Genomic DNA, 21585 nt, shown 5'->3' with positions numbered 1-21585 from the left:
ATGGCAGGTAATTTTGTAGTTCATGTAGCCTAATATGCTTGTTGTACCCGCTGCGATCTCCATAAGGGTTTTGTCCTTTTCTGGTTAATTCTAGTGGCAAAATATTGTAGTACTGTTTCCATCCCTGACTGTAACAAAAAACTTCATTGATAGTTAATAAATAATGTATGTCATGTTTTATACACATAACTTATAAATTGATTAAAAAAAATAACTTTTGGGCTGCAAGGTTGAGAAAACCCCTTTGACTGATTGGACTGAATGACCACCATACAAATCTGTTCATTAACAATTTGGTGAGGATTAATTAATGGATTACCAACATTTCTAAATGCATTTTTACTAAATAGAAATGATAAACAGACATTAAAGGACTTCTTTCCTACAACACAATCAATTGTGTTCTTGTTAATGGATTATAATTGATATATTAGGCATGAGAAATGATTTATTAACCATCAGTTACAACTTTTTCTTTTAACTCTTTGTAATCTGTGCCTTATTAGAAAGTGGTGGCATCACTTTTCCTGTATTTTTTTCCCAAACGCAGGAGAGATTTTGGTTTGTCTTTGAGACTCTATTGCAAGTTGTAACCATCCATCCCCTCACCCCTCACAGGGCCTGGACCAGCCCCACCTATCAGGAAGTGTTAAGTGTAGTAACATGAGAGGCCACTAAAATGTTCATCACCCACTTTGTCCTGACAAAAGGCGTACAAGGAGGCTTAAAAAAAAACAGCATGGAAGCATCTAGTCAAATAACAACCCTGAAAAATGCCTCCTTTTGAAGTTTGGTGAACTATGGAAATGTTTTCCCCAAAGTAGGTTTTTTTGATGAAAGGACTGCTTTCTATGAATGTCAGAGGATGCTGAGTGCAGCTGCAGCTGTTTGTAGCCTGTTTCTGTTTCAGCTGCTAGATCAGACCATCACGCTGAGAAATGCAACGGCTTGATGCAATGCACATCGCGGCTAAACTATTAAATATATATACTATATAGTTTATATATACTATATAGACTATTAGCCTACCGATGGCTCGGGTGCTGAGTTTGAATTAGGATGCCTCAGATGATGCACGCGCGCTGCCGGTCGTGTTGCTCCTCCTCGACAGACTTCGATTCAAGAGTGTAAAAGGGACTTCAACCGGAAACCAAACTTTTTTCTTCGAACTTTTTGTGTTGCTCTGAAGCAAAAGAGGAAAAAGGAGACGACCTCTTGATGTCATAAAGTGCACGGTTCCTTATTTTCTTCATTTACTACATGGGCTGTTTGGGAATGTTACAGCTGCCGACCAACAGGGGAGAAGTAAACCGTTTCTGGCGAGGATAAGGGCGACGTCGAGGGATTTTAGGCTAGTCTACACTCACATAACGGATTTTGGTCCTTTATCATGGAAGATGTGAGTAGTCACTTCGGTCCCACCGTGTATGCTGCTTCGCTTTTTGTAGCAGTTTATAGCCTGCCGTCTTTGCATTGTAGGGCTGTAGTTTTGAGATATTTTAATGAGAGTGAACACTTCAATAGGCATTCACATATGTGATGTAATATACCTAGTGAGCAAAATAACGTTACAAGGGCGCGACCATGTTATTAGAGCAAAGTTAGTGCCCATAGAATAAGTGGCAGTGCGAATTCGAACCGCTATTTTCGTGATACATGTAGGCTAATAGTAGTTAGAGAAAGAAGTTAGTTTGAGAGTGTATGGCGATATCAGACTGTCTGCTGCAGTCATTCTAAAGTCTACATTATTTGGCACAAATTGCACCTGCCCACCTGTCAATGTGTTTCATCAACTTCTTGGACAGAGTCCATAAGAAACTTTAGCGACAATTGTAGAGAGCGGCGTACTCTATTCAAAAAATATCCAATGTTATAGCGCTACGTGCGGAAGTAAACATATAACATTTAAAACAGAAATTCAGACCTTGTCTGAGTCAGATGTGTCCTTTGGTAAATTCGGCATTATTACAATCCCCATTTAGCACATAGGTGAATTGCATTTCAACATTTAGTATTGGGTTACACACGTTTCACGGCTGATTTCGTCAGAGGAGGATTAGGGGAATAACATTTCTAAAGGTTGACATTACACAAATGAAATACACCTAATGCATTGTACCTATGCCGAATCCGCTACGATAGGCAAATCTGTCAGAAAACGTGTTAACTAAGGTTTAGTAATGTTTCCTGTGTTTACAATAACCAAGTAAATTGTGATTTGCCATGTTTATGAACGATGCTTGGCGTGCCGTTGTCAACAGGGTAAGAGAACAGTAAACTAAAACACTCGAAACGAGACTATTGTAACGAGATTTTGCAGTTTAAATTGTGGCATGTGATTCTAAAACATACACACATTGTACATAACCTACGCTAATGTAACAATTTCTTTAACTGCATACCTCAATGAAAATTTGGCATTTTGAGGAAGCCAACTTTTTAGAAAAAGGAAGTCAAGTAGAGATATACTAGTATGTTACCTACAGTATGCAGGGAACTTGTTGCACACATTTTCAAGCATGCTGGACCCCGCCCTTTGTTTGCAACATTGATCAACATTTAGCTGCCTGCCCTCCTCCATCCGTATTTCTGATAGTTAAATGCAGCTTTTCTTTATCTTTTACTTGCCTACTTTCGTAGAATCACTCTCCAGTCCAGACTATAAAAGGTTATAACCCATGAAACTGCTACATAACCCACATTTAACCTATATGTAGGCCTACATTCTTCCTTATTCTCACATGCATCTTCCACCATAAGTGTGTTGGCATGTAGTGTACACAGTGAGAATTATAACTGTGAATAAATCAAAATTAAGTGTTGAAGTCAAATGAAGGCTAAGTAGAGTTTAAGCTACACATAGAACATATGTTTAAATAGTTTATACCAGGAAATACGCAGGTTATATTTCCAGATTTGTAAGTGATTCATATAGGAATAGCAGAACCTGAAGGTCAGTGTCATGGGGGTGGAGGGGTGATTGATGACTTAGTTCCAAAGGTTGTATTTTTCATTATTACTTTTTGCATGTATCAGTTCAGGATGTGTTTTGTGGTTTGGATTACATGGTCAAAGTGGCAAATTACATTATTAAAGTGTATTATATGGCAATATTTTTGATATATTGTTAGATAAGACAGATTTAATCATTTACTTTAAACCTAATTTATGGACATTTTGTGATGTAAGAATATGACCCCCAGTGTGACTGGGGATTCCCAAAGTGCAGCTGGGCGAGGGCCAGTAGGACTTAAACTGCCTGAAAAGGACCCAGTAGAACATGTTAGAGTACGTCAGCATTCAACACTGCTAAATGGAGTCCGTGAGGCTAGATGTATCATTGGGGATTAGTGCTGCAAAGTCACACTGAGATTAAAATCAGGGTTTCCGCGGGGTCTTAAGAAGTCTTAAAAAAGTCAAAAATTTCAAATTCAAATTTGTAGGCCTTAAAAAGTCTTAAATTCGCTGAAGTATTGTGTTGTAGGTCTTAAATCATTTTAAACAAGTCTTAATTTTCCTACGTTCATGTAACACTATACCTCTAATGATTATTTTCTTTTGTTTCGTGGCGTTGGTAGTTCTTTCTTTTGCTAGTCCAAATATAATTTTGCTATATTAGGACTACAAATGAGACCCAACATGCAATTTATATTGCAGCCAGTCAGCTTTTGTGTTATTGCTGCGCGTCTCTTCCTGATTGTACCACAGACATAAAACAGATTTTATTCTTCAGCTATGAGGAAGTCCAAGTTTAGTGATGCTTAGCTTGAAAAGGATGAATTTAAGGCTTAGTTGATGTTGTGATGAACGTCTTGAATTTCATTCATAATGCTCTTAAACAGTCTTAAATTTGACTTGGTGAAACCTGCAGAAGCTCTGAAAATGTGTTTCTGCTAAGAAATTTGGTCAAACTTGTAAAAAAAAAAAAAATGAAAAGAGGAAAAACAGTTTATTTATTCTACAGTGAATACATTTTGGTTCCTGCTCAGGATGTCGGTGCTAAAATTTTATTGACATAAAAACGCTTCCATTCCAGCAGACAAGCAGGCAGTTTGTAGGCAGGCGGTGTAAAGGGAGGCCTTAAATGGCTAACGGTACCTAAGCACCCTTTGCGTGGGCTTGTTGAAAGAAGCCTGTATCAATAGCTGTGTTACCATCCACTTGTCAGTCGAATTATTTGAAGTTTGCTAAAAACACTCATGCCAATAAAGCCGGTGAAAGTGTGTTTCCATCCAGCGGCTTTAAAGCGAATAAAAACCTGTGCATAATGACGTCACGTGCTGTTTTGCGATCTAATTGGTACATGGATTAGGTTTGAGACATTTTAAGGTGTTATCATTCATTTTCGCACTGAATCGCACAACATTCAAGTTAACATTTGCAAACAAAGTTTGCTAGCCAAAATGGATCACGCAGTCTACCCACAACTGATTAATATTGCACAAGTTGTAATAGTGCTTTTGTGCCAGCTGAAAGCAACATATCAAGCTATAATAAGACAACAATCAAAACATCGCAGTGATGATGCAGATGCACGTAAATGCCAGACTACAATGCTTTTTGCTTTCTAAAATAGCCGTTATATTTTGTTGGTTAATTAAATAGAAAAAGTCTTGTTTCCACTTTCGTCTACTTATATCTGTCTTTAATGACACCCGCCATGTCTGCAAAGAAAGTGGAAATGACCTAAAACGTCGTTTTATGGTGGCTTGCAACCATAAAAAAAGCCTAAAACGTAATCACAATTCATTAATTGTTTGGAAAATAATACTTCCAGTGGCCAGGTTAGCTCAGTTGGTAGAGCAGGTGCACATATACAGAGGTGTACGCCTTGACGCAGAAGGTCCAGGGTTTGAGTCTGACCTGTGACAATTTCCTGCTTGTCTTTCCCCTCTCATGTCTAGCTGTCCTATCTATTAAAGGCAGGAATGCCCAAAAAAAGAATCTTAAAAAAAATAACATTTCCATTTGGCATTTTTCATTCAATGTTACTTAATTCACATAAAAAAACGTGTGGATGGAGACATGGCTAATGTTAGCAGGTCATACAGTAGTATGATGTGCTCCAGTGTAGCACGCTGCATGACCAAAATATGTTTTCAACCTCTTTTGAAAATGGAAATATGGGCTCAATATTTGTGGTGTATAGTTTGTATTTTATATATTGGTGTTTGGATGTTGTTAGGGCTGTCCTCGACTAAAGAAAGTCTTAGTCGGGGGCTGGCTTCTAGCTCAACCAGTAGAGTGTGTGCCCCATGTCAGCTGAGTCCTTTGCAGCGGCCCGGGTTCAAATCTGACCTATGGCCCTTTGCTCCTGATGTCAATAGGGGGGTCATTCCACCATTTAGGAGCCAGGACAGGTCAGGATCCCATTGAGTGATTAGTTGTCCCTTGCTGTGAGGGGGCAACAATTAGGTTGGCTAATGCAGAGCAGAGTGGGTGGGTTGGGGTATAAGGTTTGACCATGTCCTGGATGCGGACTGTCACTATCAAATAAAGGGAAAAGCCCCAGCCCCCAAAAAAAAAAACAAAAATCTTAGTTGAATAACACTCTTATGATTTTGTCGACTAATTGATTCGTCGATTTAATCAACAGATCTGTAAAACTAAAGTTTCTCCACAATGAATCATGCAGAAGCGCCACTTTAAATCTCGTGTTTACCAGAGATGTGCTCATACGTTTCTTGGAAATAAATTATTCAGTATGAAAAAAAGCATTAAAATGACTAATGGACTAGAGAAATCTTAGTCGACTGACCAAAACGACCGATTAGTCGACTAATCGACTCATAGGGGGCAGCCCTAGATATTGTACTCTCATATCTTAAGTAGGGCTGCACAATTAATCGCAATTTTATCGAAATCGCAGTATGGACTAGTACAATATCCAAATCGCAGGGGGGCGCAACATATGCAAAATATGTGTCAAACTATTCTGTATTAAGAAAAAAAATCCTTGTTTGGTACAGATCCTTCCAAGAATCACACTATAACCTGTTTTAATTTGGGGGATTTTAACATTTTTCAATGAAAATGAGAATCATGTTACAAAGATGATCATTCCCTCCAATCGTGAATTATATCGCAATCGCAGTATCAGTCAAAATAATCACAATTAGATATTTTCCTCATATCGTGCAGCCCTACTACTCTAAAGCTGAACCGAAACTAGTGCTTGGCGTTTATGACTGGAAAGATTGTTGCTATGATCACTCGCTACTTGGCTCTCTGTCCATTGACAGCTGTTTGGCTCTGTTCTCTTTACTTCCCATTCCCCTTCACATTCTCCTTTATCTTCCTTATCTTTCAACCCTCAAAACCACTGTGGCCTTTCCGTGTCTCAGCTCTGAGTCATCCTTTTCTCGCCATCCCACTGACCCAGAGTGCATATTGTGACGCGTTTGCCTGACCCATTCAGCAAAGAGGAAACAGACTGGCACATTATGTGTCAGGCAGAAAACAATTAACCCTCTCTCATAATCATCCTGCTATCCAGGCCTCTGCTACACAATGGATGTGTGTGTGTGTGTGTGTGTGTGTGTGTGTGTGTGTGTGTGTGTGTGCATCGTCTTGCCGGGGAACCGCTGACAATTTCTGGGAAAGTGCTTTCATGAAAAATGAGTCCTCAATAGTGAATGCATGTGTGTGTTCTTGAATTTGTGACAAAAAAGTACTCAAAAGATGGAAAGTTATGGAAAATGCTCTTTTGGAAGACATTTAGTTCACTTCTACTTACTGCAAAACAGGTTAATTTAGGATTGCATAAAAAGTGTAAGTGATTGATAAGAACAACAATCTTTGACATTGGTCCAGTATTAAGTGTGAACGCTGTAACCGGCAGCCACAGACCGGGCTGCAATGTAACCCTATGGGGCAAATGTTCAGCGTCAGTTTGGTCCACTAAAAGTCTTGTAAAAGTGTCTGACAACATTATTGAAAGGATCTCTACAGAGATAGGTTAGATTCTGTTTAACCAGAAACCGCTCTGAAGTCGCTAGCGCTAAACCCACCAGACTCCATTTAAAGAAGCAATACTTTTAGCGTGCATAGAGTCAAAATATTTTCACATGTAAATCGGTAAACTATGTGTTTATTTCAACCAAAACTTGAGCTGCGATGGTTCTAAAAGTGGAAAGACAACCCAAAGTGGCTTTTCATAGTTTTATTTGGTTTCTGTCGACTTTGAATGAAGTGTATTTTATGATGCTAAAATTACTGTTTATTTACATGGACTCTGGTGGCTTCAGCGAACGCAGTTTCGCGGATGTTTTTATGTTTCAAAAAAGGATCTTACTCTTTAACAGAAAGGTTGACCTCCTTAAAAATCCTTTCCATAATGTTGTCAGACACTTGGAATATTAATCTGAGCGTCAGTGGCAAAACAAGCACTTTTGTGAACGGAAATACTCGTATGCTGCACAATTGCCCTAATAACTAACTAACTGCTGACTGCAGTGATCCTTAATACTGGACCAATGTCAAAGATTGTTGTTCCCGTCAGTCACTTAGACACAAAAACATAGGAAAATAGGGTCCAGGTTTGGAAAACACAGCAGTTACCCTTTAAAGATTGTGCTGTTTAGGACTACAACTGACAGTTGTTGACATTATTGATTAAGCTGCCAATTGGTAACTTGATTAATCAATTTATTAATCGTCTATAAAATTGTCAAAAAGTCGAGAAAAAACGGCCATCACAACATCCCAGAGCCCAAAGCGATGTTACTGAATTGCTTGTTTTTCAACTATGGTGCCATATTTTGGTTACCTTGCACGGCAGCTTGATTCTCCGACTCTGTGATGAGTGAAACCGAAGCAGAGGGACAGACACAGAGGGGGAGCAGAGCCAAAGTAACGCACTTTTTAATTTAACTTTATCGGTTATTAGGCAAATAAAACACAGATACAGATAATCTGTAAAACTGCCAAAAAAACGGCCCGATAATCGGTCTGTCCCTATAAATTATACTATCCAGGAGCCATTAAAATAAAATTTTCAGGGTTTTCGCAGTGTCTTTAAAAGTCTAAAAAAAATTAAATTTGCTTAAGTATTGTGTTCTAGTTCTTAAATCATTTTAAACAGGTCTTAAGTTTCCTACGTCCATGTAACGCTACCTCTAATGCTCATTGAAATGTATTTATTTATTCTGTGGTGTTGTAGTTCTCTCTTTCGCTCATCCAAATATAATTTGCTGTATATGTCTAGTTTATTATTACAATGTGTCGCTTTTATTCAATTTGAATGTTTATTTAATTGCAAGTACATTTGTGACTCTGCATTTAGTTGTACTTTTAAGTTGTGATGTACAGTCTTACATTTAATTCATGATGGTCTTAAAAAGTCTTATATTTGACTTGGCAAAACATGCAGATACCCTGATTTTAGAACGGGACTTAACGGGGAAGAAGACAACACCAATATTCAGCCAGAGACCATTTATAGAAAATGGTTATACATTGATATTTGGCAGAAAATGCTGTGTTTTTCAGGGAACTCTCAAACTACTCATACGACCTCAACAAACTAACCCATTAAAACTTAGTTAAAACAACAATACGATAAATACAGCACATAATGTGGAGGTTGGGGGGGTGAAGTAATAGTGAGAAGTGTCAAGCTCTATAGCAACTGCGCTTTGTATATGATTGGACATAGAGCTGGGCGATATGAAGAAAATCAAATATCCCGATATTTTTGACCAAATACCTCAATGTCGATATTGTGGTAATATTGTAAGGTTGACAATTGGTGCTTTCACAAAATATGCTCACAATGAGATTTTTGATAAATAATCATCAGTTATGTTGATATAACTATGTGGGTTAATGCAAATAATGGAACAGTTACAACAGTCTGCTGTGTTCAGAAAATTACATCACTCTACTGTAATGCAGCCTTTAAAACCAGGAAAAGACACTTGTGTCATAGAGACATACAGACGATGTCTAGCCTCATATGTCGATGTTGTTACAATATCGATATATTGCCTAGCCCTAATTGGACATGACTAGTGATTGAGTCAGTGGTTGCAAAGTGTGTATCAAACAGCTGATGCCATGACTAACACTCTGCTTCATTAGTCCCATCATTTTTAGCCTGTTTTTTTGCTGCCATTTATAGATTTTATAAAATATGTCACCATATGTGGGAGGAAGCATTTGTGCATGCTATTTAAATTATTTTGTCTTATCAAGGGAATTTCTTTAATATTCCACTTTTTGGTCAGTGACTTTCCAAAAGAATTTGGTGACCAAAGCATAAAACAGGAAGTGAGTCATGGCGATGATTAGGTAGCCTATTGCTTTGTCCGTCTGCTTTAGGTGAGTCACATTCATTTCACAGTCTGTTTACAAGGCTGTTTCTTCTAGAAAATAGAGCTGAAACAATTTATCATTTAATTGATCAACATAAAATAGAATTGGAAACAATTTTGGACGGTCTAATTGTATCTAAAGTAAGAAGTGCCACATATTCTCAGGTTCCAGCGTCTCCAATGTGAGGATTTGCTACTCCTATCGTTTTATAATCGTAAACTATAATAAAGGCATTTCTATTTCTATATGTGATACCGTTTGTGTTTAGTGTCATATATAGTCCATCTATACAGACAAGCGACAATCTCCAGACACACACAACAAGGTCCACACTGTGTACTACTATTTTGGATTTGACACAGATTGAAAGCATCTGAGAATTCCTAGTGGTAACAGTCTTTAGTCAGATTGTTCCAGTGTGACCCTTTGGTTTCATTTGATGGCATTTCAGTGATCGGCAACTTGTTACAGATGATAATTTAGCAGAGCAGTAGTTCTCAAGCTATGTTGTAAGACTTTTCTTGTGTAGGGAAGAATGTGGGTGTTACATGTGACACATCGCCTTAACAACATTATAAAAATAGATTTCCTCCCTGCTTGAGTAATGAATCTGTAAAAAAAAAAAAAAAAAAAAAACTGAGCAGCAAAGGTCAGAATTGAACCTGCAGCCGCTGCGGCGATGACTGAGCCTATGTAGTACATGGGCTTTACGAGGTGAGCTATCTAGGCACCCCAATGACATTTTTTCTACTGAGCTCTGTTGGTGAGTCCAAGGATGGTAGTCTGTTAAATTTTTGCCAGTAAATGCAGTACCATTTAGGATTTGGTTAAAAAGATACAAGTAGAAAGTTTATCTAGTCTCCACCATAAGTGAAGGAAGCATTTAATAGCTGCAAGAGGTAGAATGTTAAAAGATGCCAACATTTTAAGTAGAGTGTGAGCTCTTCCTGCAGCTCTCCCTCACCCCTCTCTGTCCAGCCCCTCCCATCAGACGAGCACGGGCATATAGAGCTCAACAGTCCCGCCGACAGCGGGTTCCGGAAGTAAAAATACAATGCAATTTCAGCATAAGCCATAAAATAATAACCGTCGATGGTAGACTTAAAACCAGCATGCTGACATGACTAAGTGATTATATATGATCATATAGACGCCAAAAATCATAGGGCATCAACCTTGTTTTGAGATAAACGTCTTTTATTCGCGATGTCTTGGATAAGTACTTCATTACCCACAATTCTGAACGATCCCGCAATCCCACAGTGATGCCTCTGATTGGTGGAACTCATGCTGGTGAGGAGGGGGAGGAGGGGGAGCTGCCTGCACGATCCGTCACAAGGATTTACGACACTGCACGAATCACGATCTGTTCCACGCTTCTGCCGTTAGCCTCCGCCGGGAAGCTAACGTTAGTTTAGCTAACAGCTAATTCGGCTAACCGCTAGCTGACAGCTTGATTCAGTCTAAAATAACGTTAACTCAAACTAAACACTGGGGAAAGCAGGCTACAGCTGACGTAACAGCCGTTATATATTTTAACGGTTATTTTCAGGTTTTATTTTGAGGGTCTTTTAAAGTTATTACATGCTGTCTCAGCTAGCGGTTAGCCGAATTAGCTGTTAGCTAAACTAACGTAGCTTCCTTTATTCAGTGGTGTGCGGTGGTTTATGGGATGAGTAGTTCCTTCGCTCTGAAATGACAATATGTACACACTCTTGTACCTTTGACTTTTTTTGGATTTTCTGTTCGTTTTTTCACTCGAAATGGTACGTTGTATTCATATGAGTCACGTACCATCTGGTTAGCCTAAGGCATGGTCTAAAACTCTTTATGTACGGATTTTTCCAGATGTCAATGGGAGAAATGAATGGGAAATTTACTTCCGGAACCCAAGGTCTGTCAGAGGAGGGGCGGGACTGTTGAGCTCTTACAGGCTTCAAACTGTTCCATTTACTCGCACTAATAGTGCATTCCATTTACTTCAGCCATTCATCATGTACTGTACATCAGAAGGGAAAATCGGCGAACTTTCCCTTAAGTTAAAACACAATGCAATGCTCTCTCTCTGAAATGACCTGTGATTGGCCATAGTCTCCCATCACGAGCTTGATTACCTAAAGCCTTAAAGCAGAGCCGAGAGGAGGTGCAGAAGTCTAGTTTTCTCTCAGAACACTTGAATTACAGTATGCTGAAAGATTATTTTGGATCTTTTGCCCAACAACGGCAAAAATAAACTGCTTCCCCAAGCTTTGATGGCTAATTTCAAGGATTTCAAATTCAGGGTGTCAGACCAAACCAATACTGATTACCAGGGCCCAAGGGGAGAGAGGGCCCTTGAAAAGTCTGGAACATATTTTATTTTTCCTGGATATTTTAATTTCCTAATTATATTTCATAATGCATGTCAGAGGAAATGTAAAGTTAGTGTATTGGCTGAATAACTTTGTTGATTGACTGACTACTTTTTGTATACAAAAAAAGACTAAGACTCACCCACCCCTTGCTAATGCACCAAGTGGTTTAGTCCATCTGCACGCATTTTGTTTACGTTAGTTTAGTTGAGCGTCTGGTGGAGCGCAAACTTCTGCTGTCTCAAAGAAAGCCAAATCATTCTACCAAAAAGAAAGGAAAGACAGGAGAAGGAGAGAAAACAAAATGAGGGGAAACAATTGGTAAATGACTTCTTTTCAAAGAGAGTTGAGCACAAATTAGAAAACGAAATCCATGGTGCTAAACTGCCTGAATATCTCCGTGACCGTTAGAGCTAAAAACGGACTGAGACAACCCATTGAAAGAGCAGAACATACACTTTCAAATGAAAATTTTGTTATACATGTAATCTGAGGTAAAGGCTAAATAAATAAACCACACTAACAATGCTGTTTGCATACAACACACCATCATAATAGCCTAATTTGAAACATGTTTAATTTAATGAATAGGCTATGATGTCTATAATTAGCAATAATAGGCTAATCAGTGTCATAGGTAGCTTGGTAGGCCATCGGTAGATACATATCATGTCAACATTACACATGGCCCTCAGTTTCAGAAACTGTCACACCAGGGAGTGGAGTAGCAACAGACCCCTCATCCTCCTCTTTGGATTTGAGTCAAGGTGAGCTTATATCAAAATTAAAGCAAACCCTGTTTAGACATTTTGACTGAACGGTGTTAAGTAACACTAACATCTTAGTGTGTTTTATTATATTATGTTACAATTAGGATAAGAGTTTAATATCAAATGTATCCTTCATAGAGAAAGATGATAAGATCTGATTGATTTTCTTTTTTTTGGGGGGTGGGAGGTTGAGGAACATGGGGGCCCATCAGGACTGCCTATGCATAGGGCCCAGGATCTTGTGCTACGCCCCTGTTCAAATTCCATACTAAAAGTATGCTATGATAGTAAAATAAAGAACACAACTTATATCTATGTCAGTGTCTTTATCCTAATGTTAGCAAACACATCAGCAATTTTGGGTCCACCTGTGTCTGTGGTGTGATGTGTAGAAATGATAAACATATGAGTAAGCAGGAGAGTTGCGTACATTGTGTACTTGTGTGCTTAGGCCTGTATCTGTTTCTGATATTAGGGTGTGGACAGTTTTATGAACTCTGCATTTATGCGTGGAACACCCCGGCCATTTATTGCAATACATCTGGCAGTGACAACACTGGCAGCAACGACACAAAACAGGAAGTTAAACGTCATGATGGAGTCGAGCATCTTTGAATTAGTCTGAAAGTCAGAATCGGAACTTTAAAGTTTTTAATTTCAGCTTTTAACATCTTTTTTTTGTGTAGCTTTAATAAAACGGAAGTGGTGACCTCAGTGATTACCCAGTAACTTGTGTTTCATTACCAGCAAACCAGCACAAAAAACATGTATCCAGCCCCATTGTCTTCTCCCATCTCTAGCAGTAAGTGGTTATTGAGGGTAAAATGTGAGCTCCAATGAGGCTTGTGGTGACTTCAAGCTGGGCCGGTCAGCGTGAAAATCAATGAATGCCAGATGCTCCCTGACCTAAAACTTCATCAGAAACACATGTCTACTAAGGTGTGCCTCTTCCCTGAAACCCTGCGCTCTGTTTTCCCTTCCTCTTTTAAGACCCAGCTTGCATGAGATACCTTGGCTTTGGCCTAATGACATTTTACCTCTTGTCTCTGCGTGTTATTTCAATCTGCACAATGGTAAAAAAACAGAACAGTTGACGTTTGAATGACCACCACAACACAGCAGATAGGACAGCTTTTAGATAGCACAAGCATGTGTGGGCAGTTTGGGGTAAAAGTGTCGGTTAGGTATATGTTTCGGTGCAGAGCAGACTTCCTGTGTTAGTCCAAAATTGGAGTCCCTTAACCTACTACGTGAAACAGAGCTATACTAGTCAGCTGAGCCCTGAGTAATGGAAACCTCACATTTCTGCTCTGTTGCAAGGGTTTGATCTGATGAGTTCCACCTCGCCCCATCAATTCTTTCCATGTTCACCCGTGTCAGAGGTCGCTCTGTGCCCGAGGGTGCTTTTCTGGATCGCACAGTGAGGCTGGCTGCTTTGTCTTTATGTCGTGAACTTATCCTAGTTGCACTATCCATAAAGTGGCTTTAAAAAGTAAACTTTTTTTTATTTATTTTGCCCTTCTCGCTCTTGGTCTGGCACGTCTTTCCTCCACGCTTTCCTTTCTTTGCAGCTGCACAGCTGTTTACCAAGTTGAGACACACTTGCAGTTATAGTGAAAGTGGAAAAACAGTTTAATGACCTCCCACCTAATCCCAAAAAAAAAAAGATATCCTGTGTGGAAGTTCCTCCAACAGAAACAAAGGCTGTGCATTTTGCAGACACCTGCATATTGTCTGGATGAAAAAAATTGTATCTGGGTTCACACAGAGCTTACTCCGCAAATATATATTATATATATTGCATAGCTATATATATATATATATATATATATATATATATATACATATATATAGCTATGCAAACAGTCTATATTTCACAGAGGTTGACAGCCCTGGTGTAATCTGCTTGGATTCAGAACAGTTACCTTACAATGGGGAACAAGTTTCAGTGGGAAAATGATCAACACTTTCACTTCCATTTGGCGCTTACAACTACATTAGCTTAAATTGGTTGCTGAAGTAAACACCAATCCATGGTCGTGTAAATGTAAGTCTCGCATTCAGCCATATTTGATGTAGTCTCGCATTGCCAGACTTTCCTCCACAGCGCTGTGGAGGAGGGTCTGGCTAGTCCACACAGAATTCCGGGATGGGAGAATAACGTGCTCTGGTTAATTGGCATTTCTGTAAACCAATCACAGTCGCCATGGGCGGTGCTAAGCGCTGGACGGAGCAACAGTGCCGTTACAAAATAGCCTCGGGAAGGAACGTGTACGTTCAAAAGATGGTTTTTAGTCATGCAACAGAAAACTCAGATTGGACAGATAGTCTAGCTAGCTGTCTGGGTTTACCCTGCAGAGATCTGAGGAGCAGTTAACCATGAATTCAAAATTGATTTGTGGAACCACAGCAAGAGTTTAGCAACAAATTGCCATGGTGTTGCCACCACAGTTTGCTTTTCATGTTTGTCGCTCACAACCACATTTTGGCTAACAAGTGCGAACGGAGGACAGTGTCGAAGTGGGCTTACTGGAGGAGTGGTTTGAGAAGTTTGTATGGATGTTTTTTTTTTTTTTTTGAAATCAAAAAATTTAAATCTTTTGTAACTGTTGAGTATTTTTTATTTTTTTTTAAAGGTGTTCTTTGCATCCTTCATTACCAGAACACACTGACATTGTTTTGTATAAGTATACACTGGCTGAACAAAGCAGGCACCAGTCTGTACCATTATAGTAAGTGTTTCAGTTCCCTTACATTTTGCTTGAAACATTTTGTTTCATTATTAATCCTCACAGTAGTGTGTGTTTTGTGTCATGCTCTTTATTTTGTGCCCTGATATTGCCCTTTTTGTGGCTGCTTTGTTAACAAAAGCTGTCACTCACTACCCTATTGTGGACAAATAGTGATGGAACCAAACATGTAGGAAGCTAATATGCAGAGCAAAGCTCAAAACAAATACTGCCCAAAGGTGTAATAGTCTGAGGTGAGATGTGTCAGAGGTACTGGGGGTAGAACTGAAACCATCTGATGAAAAATGAGAGCTGCTGCTCTTAGCCCACGTTCACTAAGACCAAACTAGTTTTGCAAAAACACCCAATGTCAGAGGAACTTGCTGCACAACCTTGGATCTGAGGTTAACGTGACGGCACAGCCACATATCTTCTTAGGAACATCACCATGCATTACGTTATAGAACTGGGAGTGGTTGCAAGCAGTATTTTGGAAATAAGGAGCAACATCTGCTTAGAATGTAGGAAACGATTGGTCACACTGCCCTAAAGCAAAGGGGCAGATATTATTTGATATTAAAGATGTAAATATTTTGCTGATTCTTTTATGGAAATCACTTGAACACATGAGTGTCAAAACAGGAAGAAGTCACTACATACTAGCTCAAGTCTTACTAATAAGTTATTGAGAGTACTATATGACACGCTTATTCACTCAGCCGTAACATTATTTGTGTCCTGCAACAAACAACAAATGTTACAGCAGTAAATCACTACTGTCAGTGTAAAGTGCAACACGCCGGTGGAATAAAACACCCATTGTTTTCTATGTAAGACCCGTGATATAAACAATATGGGCAGCTTTAGTAGGCAATTTTAAAGTGCTCATGTTATGCTTTTTGGCCTTTTCCCTTTTGTTTATTGTGTTATATATCTTTTTGCGCGTATAATAGGTTCACAAAGTGAAAAAGCCGGAAAAAGATGGAACAGAATGCCTCACTCTGTAGCTAAAACAGAGCGCTCAACATGGGTGAAAAGAGGAGCTGCAGCAATGTGCAGAACAACCAAAAATATGGTGTTTTTTGAAAATTAAACCATGTAAACATATTTTGGTACAACCTCTAAGTACAATTATATGGTACTTTGAGGTTATTACTTATAATATGGGCTCAGGTGATGGATATTCCTAAATAGATTTCAGGGAGGGGGGTGGGGGGAGGGGTCAATATGGGGCCCAGAGGAACATCGATGGCATCTTCACAAGTTAATACAATAACGTGTCAGGTTAAACTGCTGTTCTAGTTCCCAAAGTGTGTCGACTCTCTAGAGAAGCAGCAGTTTTACCACAATGGATTGGCACATCCAGGCTACTGTACGTTGACAACTTCAGTATTTTGTCTGTGTGCTACGGGTGTTAAATTACATAATACTAAAAGATAATGGCTATTGATGAGTTTGGATTATACAGATTTAACAATATGCTGGCATAGTTCACTATTTAATCAATACTTCAGTCCTTTTCTAGTACAGATATAATCTGTAATAACACTTAGTAACAATGACAAACTGAAAGTAATAATAGCAGTCTGCACTCTGCTAGTACACTGGTGCGTGTGTATGTGTTTGAGTGTGATTTCCTTCCTCTATCGTTGCAGGGTGCAAAAGAGGACCCAGCCCAGAGTAAAGAGCCCAAGTTTCTGGGTAAGGCCGGCTGGGTGAAGAAGGCCCCCGGCAGGCTGCTGGCCAGCTATAAAGACCGCTACATCCATGTGGAGAAGACAGAGATTGTTGTGTATGAAAATGAGGTACACTACTATTTCTGCCACAAGCTATCTCCCTAAATTATATATCTAAGTACTTTCACTACCGCATCATATTACTGCACCGTGTCATGTTACTGGTGGAATGTCAGATTCTCTTCTGCTTTCACAAAATCACAAAAAGCTCTAGTCCAAACATATGTATAATATAGTCACATCATTGTTCAGAATATTAGAGCTGCAAAGATTAATCCATTAGTTGTCAACTATTAAAGGTGCAGTAGGTAAGAATTATAAAACTAACTTTCTGTCATATTTGCTGAAACTGACCCTATGTTCCAGTAGAACTACATGAAGCAGGTCATTTAAAAACACACATTCTCCCTTGTGTGGGGAGGGGTTTAGGGGACCGTTTTGGGCTTTATCTGAAAGAGGGGAGGGACTGAGAAGTTGTTGATGTTAAAAAATGTTTGGCTAAGTCCTGGATCTTCTCAATCCTACCTACAGCACCTTTAAATTCATCAACAACTATTTTGATAATTGGTTTGAGTCATTTTAATTTTTTAAAAGTCTAAATTCTCTGATGTCAGCATGTTAAATGTGAATATGTTCTAGTTTTCTTCTCTTTTCTGTGACAGTAAACTGAATATCTTTGAGTTGTGGACAAAACAAGACATTTGAGAACGTCATCTTGGGCTTTGGGAAACACTGATCCACATTTTTCACCGTTTTCTGACATTGTATAGAACAAACAACTAATCCATTCATCCAGAAACTAATCAACAGATTAATCGACTATGAAAATAATTGTTAGTCGCAGCCCAACAGACTATGCAACTACATCAGGCTGAGTTTACAAGGACAATGCAGTAGTCGTTAGTAGAATGTTGATTTGTTGATATGAATAAAAAGCTAAAATGATGTCATCTTTATCCTGTAACTGAAATGACATAATTGGCAGATCATTTACCGGTGAATTTGTGTTGCAGGACCGGCAGAACTGCTTAGAGAGGCTTGACCTGGAAAACTACGATAAATGCCATGAACTAAAGAGCCCCTTTAAGAGGAAGCACAGACTGATTCTGATCCGATCACCCAAGTCTGGAAATAAGGTGAGCTAAGAGATGCTTTGGGAGAAAGTTGAATTTTGTGTACATGCTAAGATAAGCAATCAAATAAGGCCGTATTTAAATAGAATTGGGGTCTTTGCTCACATACCATAGTTTTAGCTGTAGGGCTGGGTACTGATTTCAATACTTTTTAAGCACCGACCGAATTGCCTCTGAAGTATCGAGGATCGAAAAATGCCTCGTCATTTAATACCTAAGGAGTAAATCTCATCCAATAAGCATGCAGCATGCTCTACCAAGATCTAATAATGTCTGTGATTGGCTGTCAAACGTCACACACTATACAAGCAGGAAAAACTCAGAGACGTTACACAGAGACGGGGATCACATAGTAGGAGCTGAAAAATAAATAAATCTTTTTATTTATATTTCAGCGTAATTGTTGTATTTTTGTGTAATGTTGTAATTTCTTTTCTTTAAAAGGGATTTTATAAAATTGGTATCGAAAAAAGTATCATTCAGGAACTGGTATCAAAGTATCGGTATCGGTATTGGTACCAGTGTTGACATTTTTGAACAATACCCCTTTTTATTTAGCTGTCAGGGATAAAATACATTTATTCAACAAGGAGAGTCTGGCTAGAAAAACATGCTCTGGTTTATTGGCATTTCTTTAAACCAATCACAATCGTCTTGGGCGGTGCTAAGCGCCAGATGGTGCAACAGTGCCTCTGCAAAATAGCCTCGGGAAGGAACTTGTTTTGGTGGAACGTGTGTACGTTCAAAGGTCATTTTAGTCGTGCGAGAGAAAACTCAGATTGGACAGATAGTCCAGCTAGCAGTCTGGATTTACCCTACAGAGATCTGAGGAGCAGTTAACCATAGTCCTCATAAATCCACCGGAGTTTAGAACGCCAGCACAAAGAAAGCGGAAAGTGACGGACATCCGGCTATAAAGAGGGACATCTGGCGAAATTTCCGGCGGCACCGGAGCAATCCCCGAAGTGGAACGTCGTGGATATAGACTAGAGTCAAAAATATCAATTCTTGGGCAAAAGATGAAGAGAAATTTCATTTGTGTTACACTGTCACACTTTTTTTCAATTAATCTGAAATTTGTACAATTGTGTGCTATTAATTCCTCTCCATAGTGTAACAAATGCAAAAGGAGCAAGTCCAAACGTAGAGAAGCTTCAGTGGCATACTATCACGTATGGAATAAAGGAAGTGAAACTAAAGGAGGAACACATGTAAAGTCAAATGACAATATCTAGCATCGGACAACATGAACTAACAACAAAGATGAACAATAAAACTGTATTTGTTCAACTCTGAAGTAAGTTTAAAAAATGACATTGATTTGTTTGAATAGCAACTTAAACCCTGTTTGCATTTGAACCCTGACATACATGGTGACAGGAAGTGTACCAATTGTGATATCTGAAAACAGAAGTTGTGTCGTGGTTTGACAAGCTTGATGTCAAGAGATAATTTATTGTGCACCAAGCGAACACGTCATTAGAAAATGATTCCTGACAGAAAAGAAAAGTAAGGAAAAGCAGTTCTGGTACAAGTAGTAAACATTTTACTACTTTTCCCACTTTAAACCTTCACACCGCTAATTTTAATTTCAGTTATCCAAAATGGAAAACCATTCCAGACATCCATAGTGTATCAAAAGTCAGATGTAAAAAGGCAGCCAATTGAGAGGCCTGCTGAGTTGTAACTGATGTCTTGTCTGTATTTCCAGCCAGTAATATTTATGTACAGATTTACAGTTTTGTTTACACATTTACAGACTTAGGCCCTGTTTACACAAATACGCTCACGGGTGTAAAATATTTTATCAGATGTGCCTTTCGTTTAGACGGCGACGGCGTTTTTGGGGCTTAAAAATGCAAAAAAGTGAAACCACCCTCCAGAGTGGAAATCTTAAAAACGCTTCACCGTCGTGTTCTCATCTAAAGGGTAAAAACGCACTGTGCGAGTGTGTGTGTGCCGCGTGTGTGTCTGTGTGTGTGCCGTGTGTGTGCATTGTTTGGAGCAGTAACTCCACCTCCTCGTCTGTTCAGACAAAATTGTCAGCTTTTGTTGTAGCTTCGCGCTACTAGGGAGAGAAGTAGAAGGAAAGACTTGGTGGTGTTGTGTGGCAGTGCTTCACACTACCACCTAGCCACACTACATCGAATTTCACACACTTTTGCGTCACCATATGCACGCAGATTCCCCCCAAAACGCTCGTCTAAACGCGAAATGAAAAGTGAGAACGCAACGCCACTTTTGTGTTTTCTATTCAGATCGTTTCCATCTAAACATAGCCTTAGGTACACATTTACAGTTTTGTCTACACATTTACAGACTTATGTACACATTTACTCTTTTGTCTACATGTTTACCAATTCATGTACACATTTACAGGATTTATGTATGCATTTACAGATGTATGTACACATTCCCAAATCTCAGTACACTTGAACCTGAATACAGATTTAGGAGATTTTTTTTTTTTTTACACATTTACAAATGTGGTTACTGCACATGGATTCTGAATACACATTTGCAGATTTCTGTACACATTCACAAGTCTCAGTACACGTTTAGAGATTATTTTACACATTTACAAATCCGATTATGCGCACATGGATTGAGATACAGCTCCACAACTCTCCACACACATGGCAAATCGCTTTGCTACAATAATGGCCCCATAGCAGCCCCTCTTCAGCCCAGTTTGCATTAGGCTGTGGGGTGTTGTGAGTTGTTGTCACTTCCTCATTGAGGTCAGCTGTCATGTTTGTGCACCGGCTCTAACAAATTGAGTCTTTTGAAACACTAATTATTTATCCCGGGTAGGTTTAATGAGCACATATGGAGTGGTACACCTGCACATAATACCTGGGGAAACCCGCCGCAGCCTTACCTGTTTGCATCTCCACACTAGAACAGCTGCAAGGGCAACTCAGCAGTTAATAATGAGAAACCTTTTAATACCCAACTGTAAGCTGTCAGTCTGAGGTCTGAGCCCTCTATTTACAAGCCACAGGCCTGTCTAACCTTTACACCACAGCTACTCCCACCACACAGTATTGCAGTACTCTTTCCATTTGCTGAAATGATAAAATACATCGGTATCAAGATCCCTGTGTTCAGATTAAGAGTTAGGGTGGGTATTAAACCTTAATACTTTGATGGGGACAACATCTGTCCATACTATCCAGTAAGGATAATCATACACATGAGTGGCAGGTATTTCAATTTGACTTTAAATGCATGGTCACATTCTTTGGCTTGTCTCGCTTATCCTGTGATTAGATATTTCCTGATCGAATTAGGAAAACTATAGACTATATTTAATTTTATACACAAGAACTGCACAGTTAAATTCAAAAAAAGTGAACACGTGTTGATCTAATTACCTAACGTATGGAGAAAAGTCATTGTTTTGGTGTCGGTACCGAGACTCATCATATTGGCATTGATATAGAATATTTTTAGACAATCCCCAACCCTCATCAAGAGCAGTAGAAGATACTGTGAAGTTTTTTTTTTTTTCCATATAAAAAATGGATTCAATATAATAATAATAATAA

General features: G+C 39.0%; 1 protein-coding gene across 1 annotated transcript in view; it reads left to right on the top strand.

The window, feature by feature from the left end:
- Window positions 1-1073: 1073 nt before the first annotated feature.
- plekho2 (pleckstrin homology domain containing, family O member 2) overlaps window positions 1074-21585 on the top strand; it is a 33135-nt gene continuing 12623 nt past the window's right edge. Inside the window, exons 1-3 of the mRNA XM_028576433.1 lie at window positions 1074-1399; window positions 16821-16970; window positions 17915-18037. Of these exons, the coding sequence (XP_028432234.1) occupies window positions 1391-1399; window positions 16821-16970; window positions 17915-18037 (282 nt within the window). The 5' untranslated portion in view covers window positions 1074-1390. The remainder of the gene's footprint in view (window positions 1400-16820; window positions 16971-17914; window positions 18038-21585) is intronic.

This window comes from Perca flavescens, chromosome 1, assembly GCF_004354835.1.
Source record: "Perca flavescens isolate YP-PL-M2 chromosome 1, PFLA_1.0, whole genome shotgun sequence".
Classification (NCBI taxonomy): Eukaryota; Metazoa; Chordata; class Actinopteri; order Perciformes; family Percidae; genus Perca; species Perca flavescens.
Note: the sequence above shows the minus strand (reverse complement) of the source record. Positions and strands in the feature narration are given on the sequence as shown.